This window comes from Salmo salar, chromosome 06 (genome assembly GCF_965601325.2).
Source record: "Salmo salar chromosome 06, fSalSal1, whole genome shotgun sequence".
NCBI lineage: Eukaryota > Metazoa > Chordata > Actinopteri > Salmoniformes > Salmonidae > Salmo > Salmo salar.
The window spans coordinates 92,763,067-92,778,787 of record NC_138296.1 but is presented as its reverse complement, the minus strand read 5'-3'; the positions used below and the strand labels follow the sequence as shown (position 1 = coordinate 92,778,787).

Below are 15,721 nucleotides of genomic sequence, written 5' to 3'. Positions count from 1 at the left end.
TAATTTACTCAAAATATATCACACACACACAAACACACAAGACTTAGCTAGCCGTCACAAGAACTACAGCAGAATCGTAAAGTTAAAAATAAATACAAATCAGAACATATCACATGGTAACCTCTTCTACCTACCTGCAGGTAAGTCCAGCTCCACTCCGACCCAGGTTCCGTCTGCGAAATCCGTGGGTCCCACGTAGCGCACCGTGCCACTTTTATTAGTTCCTACAGTCACAAACTCCCCCTCCTTCAGCCAGTCAGGCACCTTTGTGGCTGTGTCAGTGACTCCTTCATCTGAGTCAGAGAGGATCTCCAGAGGAAGAGAGAGATCAGCACTAAGACCACTGTTCCTGGCCTGGGCCTGGCTCTCATCCTCATAAGTAAGTGCAGGTTCAGGCTGGTCTGCCGGTGCTAGCTTGTATGTTGGTGCTAGCTGGTCTAGAGGTGCTAGCTGGTCTAGAGGTGCTAGCTTGTATGTTGGTGCTATCTGGTCTAGAGGTGCTAGGTGGTCTAGAGGTGCTAGGTGGTCTAGAGGTGCTAGGTGGTCTAGAGGTGCTGACTCAGCTGTTGCCGCACGCTGTTCCCGAGTTGGCTTTGGCTCCACTGGTGGTTCTTCTAACTGGATTGGGTCTTTTATGTGGACTGGTGGTTCTGACTTGTCTAATACTACAGACAGTTTTTCTGTTGACTTGTCTGGTGAAGACTGTGTCAGTTGTTCTTGTACAGACTTGACTGGCTGGATTGGTGGTTCAGACTCATTAGATACTACAGACTGTTCTTGTGTAGACTGTTTCAGTGACTCTGGCTGGATTGATACTTCAGACGGTAGTAGTCTGTAGTATTCTTGTGTAAACTTGTGTGTCAGTGACTCTGGTGGAGTCATATCTTCAGGTTCTCCTGAGGATTCATAGGGTTCTGATATGAGAAGAGGTTCTACGGAGGTTCCATGTGGTTCCAATGGGAGAGAAAATTCTGCTCGGAGTGTATCAATATCAGTCCTGTCTGCCTGGGGAGTACTAGTATCAGTCCTCTGTTTCTCTGAAGCTTCCAGGTCAGTAGCAGTGGCCTGAGGTATCTGAGAAGCATCCCTCTCTTCCTCCTGGCCGGCCATGTTAGACTCCTGATGAAGACACCGACCGATGTCGGACTCGAACGACTTGTGCGTCGCCTCACAGCCATCTGGATTAAGATTGGCTGACAGAGTGAGGTCCCCACAAATCAGGTAAGCCTCTGACAGGGTTGCCGTGGAGACGCTGGTGGACATGTAGCCGCTGGATGCCTCGCTGACTGGACTGGGGGCGGGGTCTTCCATCTCAGGGATGATGGGAGGGATGATAGCTTGGGGGAGGGGCATGGTTTTCGCAGCCTCTGATTGGCACTTTGGGGGGATGATTTCCCCAATGGGAACCTGTGGAATTAACCAAACAGACAAGCAGTGAATGGTGATGAGCATATTACCGTGCTTCTCAATACTTACTAGGGACAGACGATCAAGTAACTTACCAAGTGACGACTAAGTTTAGTATCCAAGTCCTCTTCAACACTTGCTGACTGCACTACGATGCGAGGTAGGCTCTGAGGGAGAGGCTAAAGATGAGAACATATGTTAAAAGTTTGATCGGAGATGTTTCAGAGTATATGACAGTTAAATCAATCATAGATGTCATTAAAGAAATCAAGCTCTCTTCCAGCCTCTGATCTAGGGACAGTATCCAGATTCCAGTCTCTGATCTAGGGACAGTATCCAGATTCCTGTCCCTTTTCTATTAAATCATCCTCCATTCTGACCTGCTCAAAACCCTGGGACTGAAATAAAGAATGATAAAGGCCATTACCAATAGGTAGCCTAGTGTTTAGAGCATTGGACTAGTAACCGAAAGGTTTGCAAGATCGAATCCCCGATTCTGTCGTTCTGCCCCTGAACAAGGCAGTTAACGTTGAAAATAAGAATTTGTTCTTAACTAACTTGCCTAGTTACAGCTAAACATTCCAAAGCCCTGTCTCCTCAGATAAGGGGAAGTGGAGGACAGCTAAAGACATGGGTTCAGGTGAGAAAAGACACAAAGCAGATCAGCTGCAACAGCAAAATCAGAGTTCTACTGGAATTCTGGAATCATAGTCAGAAATGAGAGGTGATTGTTAGCATCTTACAAGCAAAACATCAGATATTTTCAGCAGCAGGAGAAGAACCTACTGAGGTTATATAGTCAGCAGGTCAAACAGAACTACCCTGTCATCCTCTGGCTCAGCCGATAACACCTGGAACACAACCACTGTCATATACATCTCTCCTGTCCACTCCACCACTCCTTCACACTGCTGGAGAATATTCCCATACAGAGACTAATCAAATTATACCCTAGTATAAGAATATTTTGAAGATAAATACACAACGCAGAGTACTAATGGTCAATAGGGAAAATAGTTCAACAGCTGTTTAGAATGTGTGGAATGTCAGTCCTGAACTCAGAGCTACGTGTGCTACGTTTTCGTTGGTCTGTACATTGAGTCTGGAGCAGGATACTTGTTATTTGGCCATTGGCCCAGTTGTACTGCAAGGACTTCTGATTGGTCAACCCCAGGCTGGGGGGGGGGGGGGGGGTGTATAAATGGCATCCTGTTCCTTTGTTCTGTGGTGAAAAACTGAGGACAGGGAAGACTGAACATCTACTTCCCACCATAATATCTATGATTTGTCCTTTTCAAATAAATCTATTTTTCTCCCCCTGATTTGCTTTGGGGTTTGTGTTATTGAAGAATAACAAACTGCTAACACTAGTGTAACAGATGGCCGCTCCACATAGAGCAGGTTACTAAATGTGTGAGATAATGTGAATGTTGGTTATATACATATATAGTGTTTATGGGCAGCATGTGTTTTTTGTTGCTCTGAATGAAGCATATGCTATAAATAAGAACTGACCACAAAGCAGATGTTACTGTTAATAACCTGTTAGGGCTAGGGGGCAGCATTTGCACGTCTGGATAAAAAAAATGTACCCGATTTAATCTGGTTACTAATCCTACCCAGTAACTAGAATATGCATATACTTATTATATATGGATAGAAAACACTCTAAAGTTTCTAAAACTGTTTGAATGGTGTCTGTGAGTATAACAGAACTCATTTGGCAGGCAAAACCCTGAGACATTTTCTGACAGGAAGTGGATACCTGATGTGTTGTATTGACTTTAAACCTATCCCATTGAAAAACACAGGGGTCTAGGAATATTTTGGCACTTCCTATTGCTTCCACTAGATGTCACCAGCCTTTACAAAGTGTTTTGAGTCTTCTGGAGGGAGATCTGACCGAACAAGAGCCATGGAACGATGATGTCCCATTAGACACCTGGCGCGCGAGTTCATGTTGGGTACCCTCGTTCCAATACGTTATAAAAGAGTATGCATTCGTCCACCTTGAATATTATTCATGTTCTGGTTAAAAAAGGCCCTAATGATTTATGCTATACAACGTTTGACATGTTTGAACGAACGGAAATATATTTTTTCCCCTCGTTCATGACGAGAAGTCCGGCTGGCTTAGATCATGTGCGAACAAGACGGAGATTTTTGGACATAAATGATGAGCTTTTTTGAACAAAACTACATTCGTTATGGACCTGTGATACCTGGAAGTGACATCTGATGAAGAGAATCAAAGGTAATGGATTATTTACATAGTATTTTCGATTTTAGATCTCCCCAACATGACGTCTAGTCTGTATCGCAACGCGTATTTTTCTGGGCGCAGTGCTCAGATTATTGCAAAGTGTGATTTCCCAGTAAGGTTATTTTTAAATCTGGCAAGTTGATTGCGTTCAAGAGATGTAAATCTATAATTCTTTAAATGACAATATAATATTTTACCAATGTTTTCTAATTTTAATTATTTAATTTGTGACGCTGACTTGACTGCCGGTTATTGGAGGGAAACGATTTCCTCAACATCAATGCCATAGTAAAACGCTGTTTTTGGATATAAATATGAACTTGATAGAACTAAAAATGCATGCATTGTCTAACATAATGTCCTAGGAGTGTCATCTGATGGAGATTGTAAAAGGTTAGTGCATCATTTTAGCTGGTTTTATGGTTTTGGTGACCCTGTCTTTGACTTGACAAAACATTACACACAACTCTTGTAAATGTACTGTCCTAACATACTCTAAATTTATGCTTTCGCCGTAAAACCTTTTTGAAATCGTAAAACGTGGTTAGATTAAGGAGATGTTTATCTTTCAAATGGTGTAAAATAGTTGTATTTTTGAAAAATTTGAATTTTGACATTTATTTGGATTCAAATTTGCCGCTCTTGAAATGCACCTGCTGTTGATGGAGTGCACCACGGGTGGCACGCTAGCGTCCCACCTAGCCCATAGAGGTTAAAGTGTAGCAAATATGTTCAGCAGTAGTGTAAATACTTGCTGGCAGATAGGGGTCTGGTCTATGAACTGACCAGAGATCAGTAGTGTTATTAGTTTAGTACTTTACCTGCTGTGGGACATGGGTCAGGACTCTCTTCTCCTCCCTGGTTGGGAACAGGGACTTTAGCAGTTTAGGGACAGGAGGAACCAGAGCCTTGACTGGGGAGAAATAAGAGGTAGCACGAGCACACCGTGAGAAACCTGGAGAGGGTAAGCAGAGGAAAGTGGAGGGAGGAAGAAGAGGAGGAGAGGAAGAGGGTACGAGAAGGGAGGACGAGGAGGAAGGGGGTACGGGGAGGGAGGAGGAGGAAGAGGACGGGGAGGAAAAAGAAACAGAGGACAGATCTGATAGATTAACCAACAGATGAAACCACAGAAACAGAGAACAGACCTGATAGATTAACCAACAGATGAAACCACAGAAACAGAGAACAGACCTGATAGATTAACCAACAGATGAAACCACAGAAACAGAGGACAGATCTGATAGATTAACCAACAGATGAAACCACAGAAACAGAGGACAGATCTGATAGATTAACCAACAGATGAAACCACAGAAACAGAGGACAGATCTGATAGATTAACCAACAGATGAAACCACAGAAACAGAGGACAGATCTGATAGATTAACCAACAGATGAAACCACAGAAACAGAGGACAGATCTGATAGATTAACCAACAGATGAAACCACAGAAACAGAGGACAGATCTGATAGATTAACCAACAGATGAAACCACAGAAACAGAGGACAGATCTGATAGATTAACCAACAGATGAAACCACAGAAACAGAGGACAGATCTGATAGATTAACCAACAGATGAAACCACAGAAACAGAGGACAGACCTGATAGATTAACCAACAGATGAAACCACAGAAACAGAGGACAGACCTGATAGATTAACCAACAGATGAAACCACAGAAACAGAGGACAGACCTGATAGATTAACCAACAGATGAAACCACAGAAACAGAGGACAGATCTGATAGATTAACCAACAGATGAAACCACAGAAACAGAGGACAGATCTGATAGATTAACCAACAGATGAAACCACAGAAACAGAGGACAGACCTGATAGATTAACCAACAGATGAAACCACAGAAACAGAGAACAGACCTGATAGATTAACCAACAGATGAAACCACAGAAACAGAGGACAGACCTGATAGATTAACCAACAGATGAAACCACAGAAACAGAGGACAGATCTGATAGATTAACCAACAGATGAAACCACAGAAACAGAGGACAGACCTGATAGATTAACCAACAGATGAAACCACAGAAACAGAGGACAGACCTGATAGATTAACCAACAGATGAAACCACAGAAACAGAGGACAGATCTGATAGATTAACCAACAGATGAAACCACAGAAACAGAGGACAGATCTGATAGATTAACCAACAGATGAAACCACAGAAACAGAGGACAGACCTGATAGATTAACCAACAGATGAAACCACAGAAACAGAGAACAGATCTGATAGATTAACCAACAGATGAAACCACAGAAACAGAGGACAGACCTGATAGATTAACCAACAGATGAAACCACAGAAACAGAGGACAGACCTGATAGATTAACCAACAGATGAAACCACAGAAACAGAGGACAGACCTGATAGATTAACCAACAGATGAAACCACAGAAACAGAGACAGACTGATAGATTAACCAACAGATGAAACCACAGAAACAGAGGACAGACCTGATAGATTAACCAACAGATGAAACCACAGAAACAGAGGACAGACCTGATAGATTAACCAACAGATGAAACCACAGAAACAGAGGACAGACCTGATAGATTAACCAACAGATGAAACCACAGAAACAGAGGACAGATCTGATAGATTAACCAACAGATGAAACCACAGAAACAGAGGACAGACCTGATAGATTAACCAACAGATGAAACCACAGAAACAGAGGACAGACCTGATAGATTAACCAACAGATGAAACCACAGAAACAGAGGACAGACCTGATAGATTAACCAACAGATGAAACCACAGAAACAGAGGACAGACCTGATAGATTAACAAACAGATGAAACCACAGAAACAGAGGACAGACCTGATAGATTAACCAACAGATGAAACCACAGAAACAGAGGACAGACCTGATAGATTAACCAACAGATGAAACCACAGAAACAGAGGACAGACCTGATAGATTAACCAACAGATGAAACCACAGAAACAGAGGACAGACTCTGATAGATTAACCAACAGATGAAACCACAGAAACAGAGGACAGACCTGATAGATTAACCAACAGATGAAACCACAGAAACAGAGGACAGACCTGATAGATTAACCAACAGATGAAACCACAGAAACAGAGGACAGACCTGATAGATTAACCAACAGATGAAACCACAGAAACAGAGGACAGACCTGATAGATTAACCAACAGATGAAACCACAGAAACAGAGGACAGACCTGATAGATTAACCAACAGATGAAACCACAGAAACAGAGGACAGACCTGATAGATTAACCAACAGATGAAACCACAGAAACAGAGGACAGACCTGATAGATTAACCAACAGATGAAACCACAGAAACAGAGGACAGATCCTGATAGATTAACCAACAGATGAAACCACAGAAACAGAGGACAGACCTGATAGATTAACCAACAGATGAAACCACAGAAACAGAGGACAGACCTGATAGATTAACCAACAGATGAAACCACAGAAACAGAGGACAGACCTGATAGATTAACCAACAGATGAAACCACAGAAACAGAGGACAGACCTGATAGATTAACCAACAGATGAAACCACAGAAACAGAGGACAGACCTGATAGATTAACCAACAGATGAAACCACAGAAACAGAGGACAGATCTGATAGATTAACCAACAGATGAAACCACAGAAACAGAGAACAGACCTGATAGATTAACCAACAGATGAAACCACAGAAACAGAGGACAGACCTGATAGATTAACCAACAGATGAAACCACAGAAACAGAGGACAGACCTGATAGATTAACCAACAGATGAAACCACAGAAACAGAGGACAGACCTGATAGATTAACCAACAGATGAAACCACAGAAACAGAGGACAGACCTGATAGATTAACCAACAGATGAAACCACAGAAACAGAGGACAGACCTGATAGATTAACCAACAGATGAAACCACAGAAACAGAGGACAGACCTGATAGATTAACCAACAGATGAAACCACAGAAACAGAGGACAGATCTGATAGATTAACCAACAGATGAAACCACAGAAACAGAGGACAGACCTGATAGATTAACCAACAGATGAAACCACAGAAACAGAGGACAGACCTGATAGATTAACCAACAGATGAAACCACAGAAACAGAGGACAGACCTGATAGATTAACCAACAGATGAAACCACAGAAACAGAGGACAGACCTGATAGATTAACCAACAGATGAAACCACAGAAACAGAGGACAGACCTGATAGATTAACCAACAGATGAAACCACAGAAACAGAGGACAGACCTGATAGATTAACCAACAGATGAAACCACAGAAACAGAGAACAGACCTGATAGATTAACCAACAGATGAAACCACAGAAACAGAGGACAGACCTGATAGATTAACCAACAGATGAAACCACAGAAACAGAGGACAGACCTGATAGATTAACCAACAGATGAAACCACAGAAACAGAGGACAGACCTGATAGATTAACCAACAGATGAAACCACAGAAACAGAGAACAGACCTGATAGATTAACCAACAGATGAAACCACAGAAACAGAGGACAGACCTGATAGATTAACCAACAGATGAAACCACAGAAACAGAGGACAGACCTGATAGATTAACCAACAGATGAAACCACAGAAACAGAGGACAGACCTGATAGATTAACCAACAGATGAAACCACAGAAACAGAGGACAGACCTGATAGATTAACCAACAGATGAAACCACAGAAACAGAGGACAGACCTGATAGATTAACCAACAGATGAAACCACAGAAACAGAGGACAGACCTGATAGATTAACCAACAGATGAAACCACAGAAACAGAGGACAGACCTGATAGATTAACCAACAGATGAAACCACAGAAACAGAGGACAGACCTGATAGATTAACCAACAGATGAAACCACAGAAACAGAGGACAGACCTGATAGATTAACCAACAGATGAAACCACAGAAACAGAGGACAGACCTGATAGATTAACCAACAGATGAAACCACAGAAACAGAGGACAGACCTGATAGATTAACCAACAGATGAAACCACAGAAACAGAGGACAGATCTGATAGATTAACCAACAGATGAAACCACAGAAACAGAGGACAGACCTGATAGATTAACCAACAGATGAAACCACAGAAACAGAGAACAGACCTGATAGATTAACCAACAGATGAAACCACAGAAACAGAGGACAGACCTGATAGATTAACCAACAGATGAAACCACAGAAACAGAGGACAGACCTGATAGATTAACCAACAGATGAAACCACAGAAACAGAGGACAGACCTGATAGATTAACCAACAGATGAAACCACAGAAACAGAGGACAGACCTGATAGATTAACCAACAGATGAAACCACAGAAACAGAGGACAGACCTGATAGATTAACCAACAGATGAAACCACAGAAACAGAAGTGACAGATCTAAATAAGGAAAAGGTTAGCGATAGCGATCATTAGCCCTGACGTAACAGAGGCATTTGTTTGTTGTTCTCACTAGTCTCAGGGTGGATGTTCTGGGCCAGAGGCAGAGCGGAGCTAGGCAGGGTGCGTCTGGAGTTGGACGGTGGAGAGAACACTGACAGGTCCTGGTTACTCTCTGACCAGCCCTGAGGAGACGAGAAGCAGACATTATCTACATATATTGTTAGATATTTTTACTGTATTGTTGTAACAACAAAAAAATAGTAATTGTTCAAACTGTTTATCTTATGTTGCAATTCTGCTTCATAGTCAAATGAAAGTATAAGTGAAACTAGGGGCTGAAAATATGGGCTGTGTGCATGGGGACGTCTATATGCATTTCAAACTGTAGGCTCAAAAGCCATTTTGGGTTTACTACCATTTTATTTTGGTATTTTTATTGTTCAGAAATGTGGTGGGTCGTCTCTTCGTTCGCGGGACTTTATCCTGCTAACTGTTCCAAATGTCCGAACTGAATTTGGTAAAAGGGCTTTTATATGTACTCTGCGCCATCGGTTTGGAACGCCTTACAAAATACATTTAAACTGGAAGAACTTGTCCCGATTGGTGTTTTTAAATCACTGATGAAGGATTTTGGGACTGATTCCCTGACCTGTCAATGTTTTTAATTTGCTGTTTTATGATTTTGTTATACTCTTGTGAATTCTATGGTTTTTACTAGATGACTTGTAGTTTTTCATGTTGTTTGTCTGTAATTTTTGTAATGACTTGGCGCTGCCTATCTTGGCCAGGACGCTCTTGAAAAAGAGATTTTAAATCTCAATGAGCCCTTCCTGGTTAAATAAAAAATGAAAATATAGCTGCGAGCAGCATTGAACGGGGTTCACAGAATGACAAAAAGGACACAAGATCAGTTGGATAACAAAACAAGTACTATAATGTAGGAACTATTTCACATTGTTCGTCGGCATAATATAAACCTAACAATCGTTTACATGAGACAAAGTCCACTTGATCAAGAGTTATTGTTCTAGTATTACACCCCCCCCCCCCCCCCCCATCCCCACTAGAATAGAACACAGTAGGGGTTGGCAATAGGTTTTGCAGAACAGAACAGCAGCCCAATTCAGCTTGTATAATAGGCCGAATCCGTGCCATTATTTGAGACCAAAGTTATTCATGGGCTCTAGTTTCTGTGTGTCAAATTAGGAAAAATAAGTTACCAATCTATTCTGGAGTTATTTGACCATGTCAAGACCAATTATTCCACTAGAGAATAACTATAGCTTTGCTGTGAACCCCTAATAAAACACATTTATCAAAGGTAAGTCATTGACAACAATAAGGACGTTGGTTAAAGTCTCACCTTGTTGTCATTTAGCCTGTGATTGGAGGACAGATCCTGTCTGCTCCAGGATCCTGACAGCTAAAATAAAGGGGATTGAAATCAGGATGAGATCAGCATGGAACATGTTACTAGGACAGGTTGTTGTAGGTGTTACTGGTTAACTAACTAACTAACTAACTAATGACTCAGTTGTTCAATCAGTTACAGGCAGGATGTTATGGGTTTGAGTAATCAGTGAAGGATAGGGAGACCATGTGATGTAGATTCTTACCCGGTTCACGTTAGGAGAGCTGAGAGCACGACTTGGAGACTTGGCCTTGACAGACAACTTCTCCTTTACTGCTACTTCCTGCACAGACACACAAAGACAAAAGACACAGACAGACACAGACACGGTTTATGTTACATAAGAGTTGAGTATATGTATTATTGCGTGTGTGCGTGATGTCTGTGTGTGTGTGTGCGTGATGTCTGTGTGTGTGATGTCTGTGTGTGTGTGTGTGTGTGTGTGATGTCTGTGTGTGTGTGTGTGTGATGTCTGTGTGTGTGTGTGTGTGTGTGTGTGTGTGTGTGTGTGTGTGTGTGTGTGTGTGTGTGTGTGTGTGTGTGTGTGTGTGTGTGATGTCTGTGTGTGTGTGTGTGTGTGTGTGTGTGTGTGTGTGATGTCTGTGTGTGTGTGATGTCTGTGTGTGTGTGATGTCTGTGTGTGTGTGATGTCTGTGTGTGTGTGTGTGTGTGTGATGTCTGTGTGTGTGTGGACCTGTCGTAGTCGGTCCAGGGTGAGTATATTCTCCACAGCCAGGACACTGCGGAGGTACTTCTCTATGGCAGCCTCACTGTCCGCTGAATGGACATCCTGAACATCTACACTGGCTGCTAGTCTGGCCAGCATCTCTCTGTCCTCTGGACCCTGGACATGCTGGAGGAGGAGGAGGAGATGAGACTTAGATCAGTGTTGGCCTTTTGGAAGAGAGATCCACAAGCTATTGTCCTTCATGTGTCAGGGAGCTGCAAACAACAGTCTTTCTTCCTAGGAGGACCACTTCCAGTAAAACTAGCACTCACTAGCAGAGAGACTGGTCAGCTCACTAGCAGAGAGGCTGGTCAGCTCACTAGCAGAGAGGCTGGTCAGCTCACTAGCAGAGAGGCTGGTCAGCTCACTAGCAGAGAGGCTGGTCAGCTCACTAGCAGAGAGGCTGGTCAGCTCACTAGCAGAGAGACTGGTCAACTCACTAGCAGAGAGGCTGGTCAGCTCACTAGCAGAGAGGCTGGTCAGCTCACTAGCAGAGAGACTGGTCAGCTCACTAGCAGACAGACTGGTCAGCTCACTAGCAGACAGACTGGTCAGCTCACTAGCAGACAGACTGGTCAGCTCACTAGCAGACAGACTGGTCAGCTCACTAGCAGACAGACTGGTCAGCTCACTAGCAGAGAGACTGGTCAGCTCACTAGCAGAGAGACTGGTCAGCTCACTAGCAGAGAGACTGGTCAGCTCACTAGCAGAGAGACTGGTCAGCAACATCCCACAGACCAGCACTGGTTCACAGACCGGAAGTTGCAAACCACTGCCATAGATAATGCATACAGAGGTTGGCAAACTGAGATAGAATAGCTTATGGGTGCCACGTTGGCACCGATAGTTCCTCTCTCACCCCAGGGATGTTGGAGACGATCTCGAAGGTGACTCCACAACCAGGGATGGTGCTGCGATGAGACATTATCTTCAACAGACTCCGACTCCAACCCTGATATATAACCATGATATTAACATGTAACTATAGCCAATGTCCTTACATCATACAAAACCATTGCTAAAAGGCTGGATACTAATAATTAAAGATTTTAAAAAAAACGAATGCTAAAAACATGTACCGCTGTATTATACAGGAGGAGCAAGTTACTGAGCAGGTTCCTGACCTGTAGTCCGGTGTGTGTGTGTGTGTGTGTGTGTGTGTGTGTGTGTGTGTGTGTGTCTCTCCCTCCTACCTGTCGTCCAGCTAGGTTGACACAGATGCGTTTTCGGAGGACCAGGTGCATGTTAGCAGGGTGAGAGAGCTGAACTACGACCCTGACGATCAGGTACACCCTTAGGTCAGGTGACACGCTGCGACTCAGCTGGGGACAGTTATGTACCGTCGAGTCCCACGACGCCTCTGCACCAACCTGGGAGGTAAGAGAAGGGTTATAAAAGTGTGTACTTGGTGTAAGGGAAATTTTAATGTTTGCTCTATTCTTATAACTAATTTCTATATTCTATTCATGTGCTGTTCTATAAACCAAATTCTGTGTTCTTGCAAGTGGCCGACTGTACAAATCACACCTATCAGTAGCTGCAATTTGGCAGTACGCCCAGACGTTGTTTTGAGAACGAACGACCGTTATTTGAGGACAAAGGAAAGATATCTCAGTTTCAAGGTCTCAGCTTAGAAAGAAGAAAGAGGTCTTGGTCGGTCACATGAATGAAACAAAACGGTAATGATTAATTAATTATAGTAAATCATGCAAATATAACTTGTCTGTGTATACCGTATACACTACCGGTCAAAAGTTTTAGAACACCTACTCATTCCAGGGTTTTTCTTTATTTTTACTATTTTCTACATTGTAGAATAATAGTGGAGACATCATAACTATGAAATAACACGTATGGAATCATGTAGTAATCAAAAAAGTGTAAACAAATAAAAAAAAAATGTATATTTGAGATTCTTCAAAGTAGCCACCGTTTGCTTTGCACAGTCTTGGTATTCTCTCAACCAGCTTCACCTGGAATTATTTTCCAACAGTCTTAAAGGAATTCCCACATATGCTGAGCACTTGATGGCTGCTTTCCTTCACTCTGCGGTCCGACTCATCCCAAACCATCTGATGCAGCACTCCATCACTTTCCTTCTTGGTAAAAAGGCCCTTACACAGCCTGGAGGTGTGTTGGGTCATTGTCCTGTTGAAAAACAAATGATAGTCCCACTAAGCCCAAACCAGATGGGATGGTGTATCGCTACAGAATGCTGTGGTAGCCACACTGGTTAAGTGTGCCTTGAATTCAAAAGAAATCACAGTGTCACCAGCAAAGCACCCCGACACCTCCTCCTCAATGCTTCACGGTGGGAAAAACACATGCGGAGATCATCCGTTCATCTACACCGCGTCTCACAAAGACACAGCGGTTGGAACCAAAAATCTCCAATTTGGACTTCAGACCAAAGGACAATTTTCCACCGGTCTAATATCCATTGCTCGTGTTTCTTGGCCCAAGCAAGTCTCTTCTTCTTGGTATCTTTTAGTAGTGGATTCTTTGCAGCAATTCGACCATGAAGGCTTAATTCACACAGTCTCCTCTGAACATTTGATGTTGAGATGTATCGGTTACTTGAACTCTGAAGCATTTATTTGGGCTGCAATTTCTGAGGCTGGTAACTCTAATGAACTTATCCTCTGCAGCAGAGGTAACTCTGGGTCTTCCATTCCTGTGGCGGTCCTCATGAGAGCCAGCTTCATCATAGCGCTTGATGGTTTTTGCAACTGCACTTGAAGAAACTTCTTTAAATTTTCCGGATTGACTGACCTTCATGTCTTAAAGTAATGATGGACTGTCGTTTCTCTTTGCTTATTTGAGCTGTTCTTGCCATAATATGGACTTGGTCTTTTACCAAATAGGGCTATCTTCTGTATACCACCCCTACCTTGTCACAACACAAATGATTGGCTCAAACGCATTAAGGAAAGAAAGAAATTCCACAAATTCACTTTTGAAAAGGCACACCTGTTAATTGAAATGCATTCCAGGTGACTACCTCATGAAGCTGGTTGAGAGAATGCCAAGAGTGTGCAAAGCTGTCATCAAGGCAAAGGGTGGCAATTTGAAGTATCTCAAATATGAAATATATTTTGATTTGTTTAACACGTTTTTTTTGGTTACTACATGATTCTTTTGATGTCTTCACTATTATTCTACAATGTAGAAAATAGTAAAAATAAAGAAAAACACTTGAATGAGTAGGTGTTCTAAAACTTTTGACTGGCAGTGTATAAGACAACTGTTGGGACTGCCCCGGCAGAGTTTTCTGACAGACATGTGTACTATGGTGCATTGAGTTGGTTGGAACCTCTCCAGCACGCTGACAAATAAACAATGATTCATTTAAGATCGACTTCGAGTGTCCTCGTGTGTAAGAATTTCCACAACATTGGTTTGCTAGAGTAGGGCTCCAGGGATATAAAAGTGTATACTTGGTTTGCTAGAACAAGCATTGGAGTCTTGAAAAGCAGTGGTTCTCAAAATATTGTCCTGTGACCATCACAAAAAACCTAACAAGTCAAAACCAGTGTTTTAATTCAACCTTTCTTTAACCAGGTTAGTCACATGACGTCCGACAGACAGGCAGTCACATGACGTCCGACAGACAGGCAGTCACATGACGTCCGACAGACAGGCAGTCACATGACGTCCGACAGACAGGCAGTCACATGACGTCCGACAGACAGGCAGTCACATGACGTCCGACAGACAGGCAGTCACATGACGTCCGACAGACAGGCAGTCACATGACGTCCGACAGACAGACAGTCACATGACGTCCGACAGACAGAATGTCACATGACGTCCGACAGACAGAAAGTCACATGACATCCAGACAGAAAGTCACATGACATCCAGACAGAAAGTCACATGACATCCACCAGACAGACATACTGTACATCAATATAAAAGTAGCGTCAGTTAAGAACATGTACAACACAAAAGTCTGAAAAAAACAGAGCGCAATATGTCAAAAGACACAGCCGTTACAGTATTGAGATCAGGGGACCTCGAGATACAATATTACCGAGATAACTAGGCGCAATTCTCACGATTCTATACGTCTTCAGATTTGATACTGCGATTTTATTACAATTTGATGTTACAAACATATTGCTCAACCCTACGTCTGTTGCAGAGGGACAAGGAAAAGTATGAGAAAACGTGTTTCCATCAGTCGAGGAAATAAAAAATAAAAAGTGCTGAAAACATGCTCCCCATTTACGAAGAAGACGGAGGTTAAGCTATAAGATAAAAAATACCAGAATTTTGGCCCAGATACAGCCGACTAGCGCAAAGTAACGCTACATACAGTAGCAAAACAATAATGAAATCGATATGCACTACCGTTCAAAAGTTTGGGGTCACTTAGAAATGTCCTCGTTTTTGAAAGCAGCTTCATTAAATAGTACCCGCAAAACACCAGTCTCAACGTCAACAGTGAAGAGGCGACTCCGGGAGGCTGGCCTTCTAGGCAGA

At 42.7% G+C, this 15,721-nt stretch overlaps 1 protein-coding gene and 1 long non-coding RNA gene across 6 annotated transcripts in view; one reads left to right on the top strand and one right to left on the bottom strand.

Annotated features, from left to right (window-relative positions):
• Positions 1–15,721, bottom strand: part of LOC106608308 (kinesin-like protein KIF13B) — a 106,110-nt gene that overhangs the window by 4,860 nt on the left and 85,529 nt on the right. For 4 of the 5 annotated variants that reach the window (XM_082977068.1, XM_082977066.1, XM_082977067.1 and 1 more), the window contains 9 exons: positions 12,430–12,606; positions 12,096–12,188; positions 11,204–11,362; positions 10,715–10,792; positions 10,462–10,521; positions 9,169–9,280; positions 4,492–4,625; positions 1,503–1,586; positions 135–1,407 (listed from right to left, as the gene is read on the bottom strand). In XM_082977068.1, coding sequence (XP_082833194.1) covers positions 135–1,407; positions 1,503–1,586; positions 4,492–4,625; positions 9,169–9,280; positions 10,462–10,521; positions 10,715–10,792; positions 11,204–11,362; positions 12,096–12,188; positions 12,430–12,606 — 2,170 coding nt within the window. The remainder of the gene's footprint in view (positions 1–134; positions 1,408–1,502; positions 1,587–4,491; positions 4,626–9,168; positions 9,281–10,461; positions 10,522–10,714; positions 10,793–11,203; positions 11,363–12,095; positions 12,189–12,429; positions 12,607–15,721) is intronic. The other variant, XM_082977069.1, reaches the window with a different exon arrangement.
• The window catches only part of LOC123743511 (uncharacterized), a 74,693-nt gene continuing 71,444 nt past the window's right edge, over positions 12,473–15,721 (top strand). The window contains exon 1 of the long non-coding RNA XR_006770358.2: positions 12,473–12,613. This is a non-coding gene — a long non-coding RNA (uncharacterized LOC123743511). The remainder of the gene's footprint in view (positions 12,614–15,721) is intronic.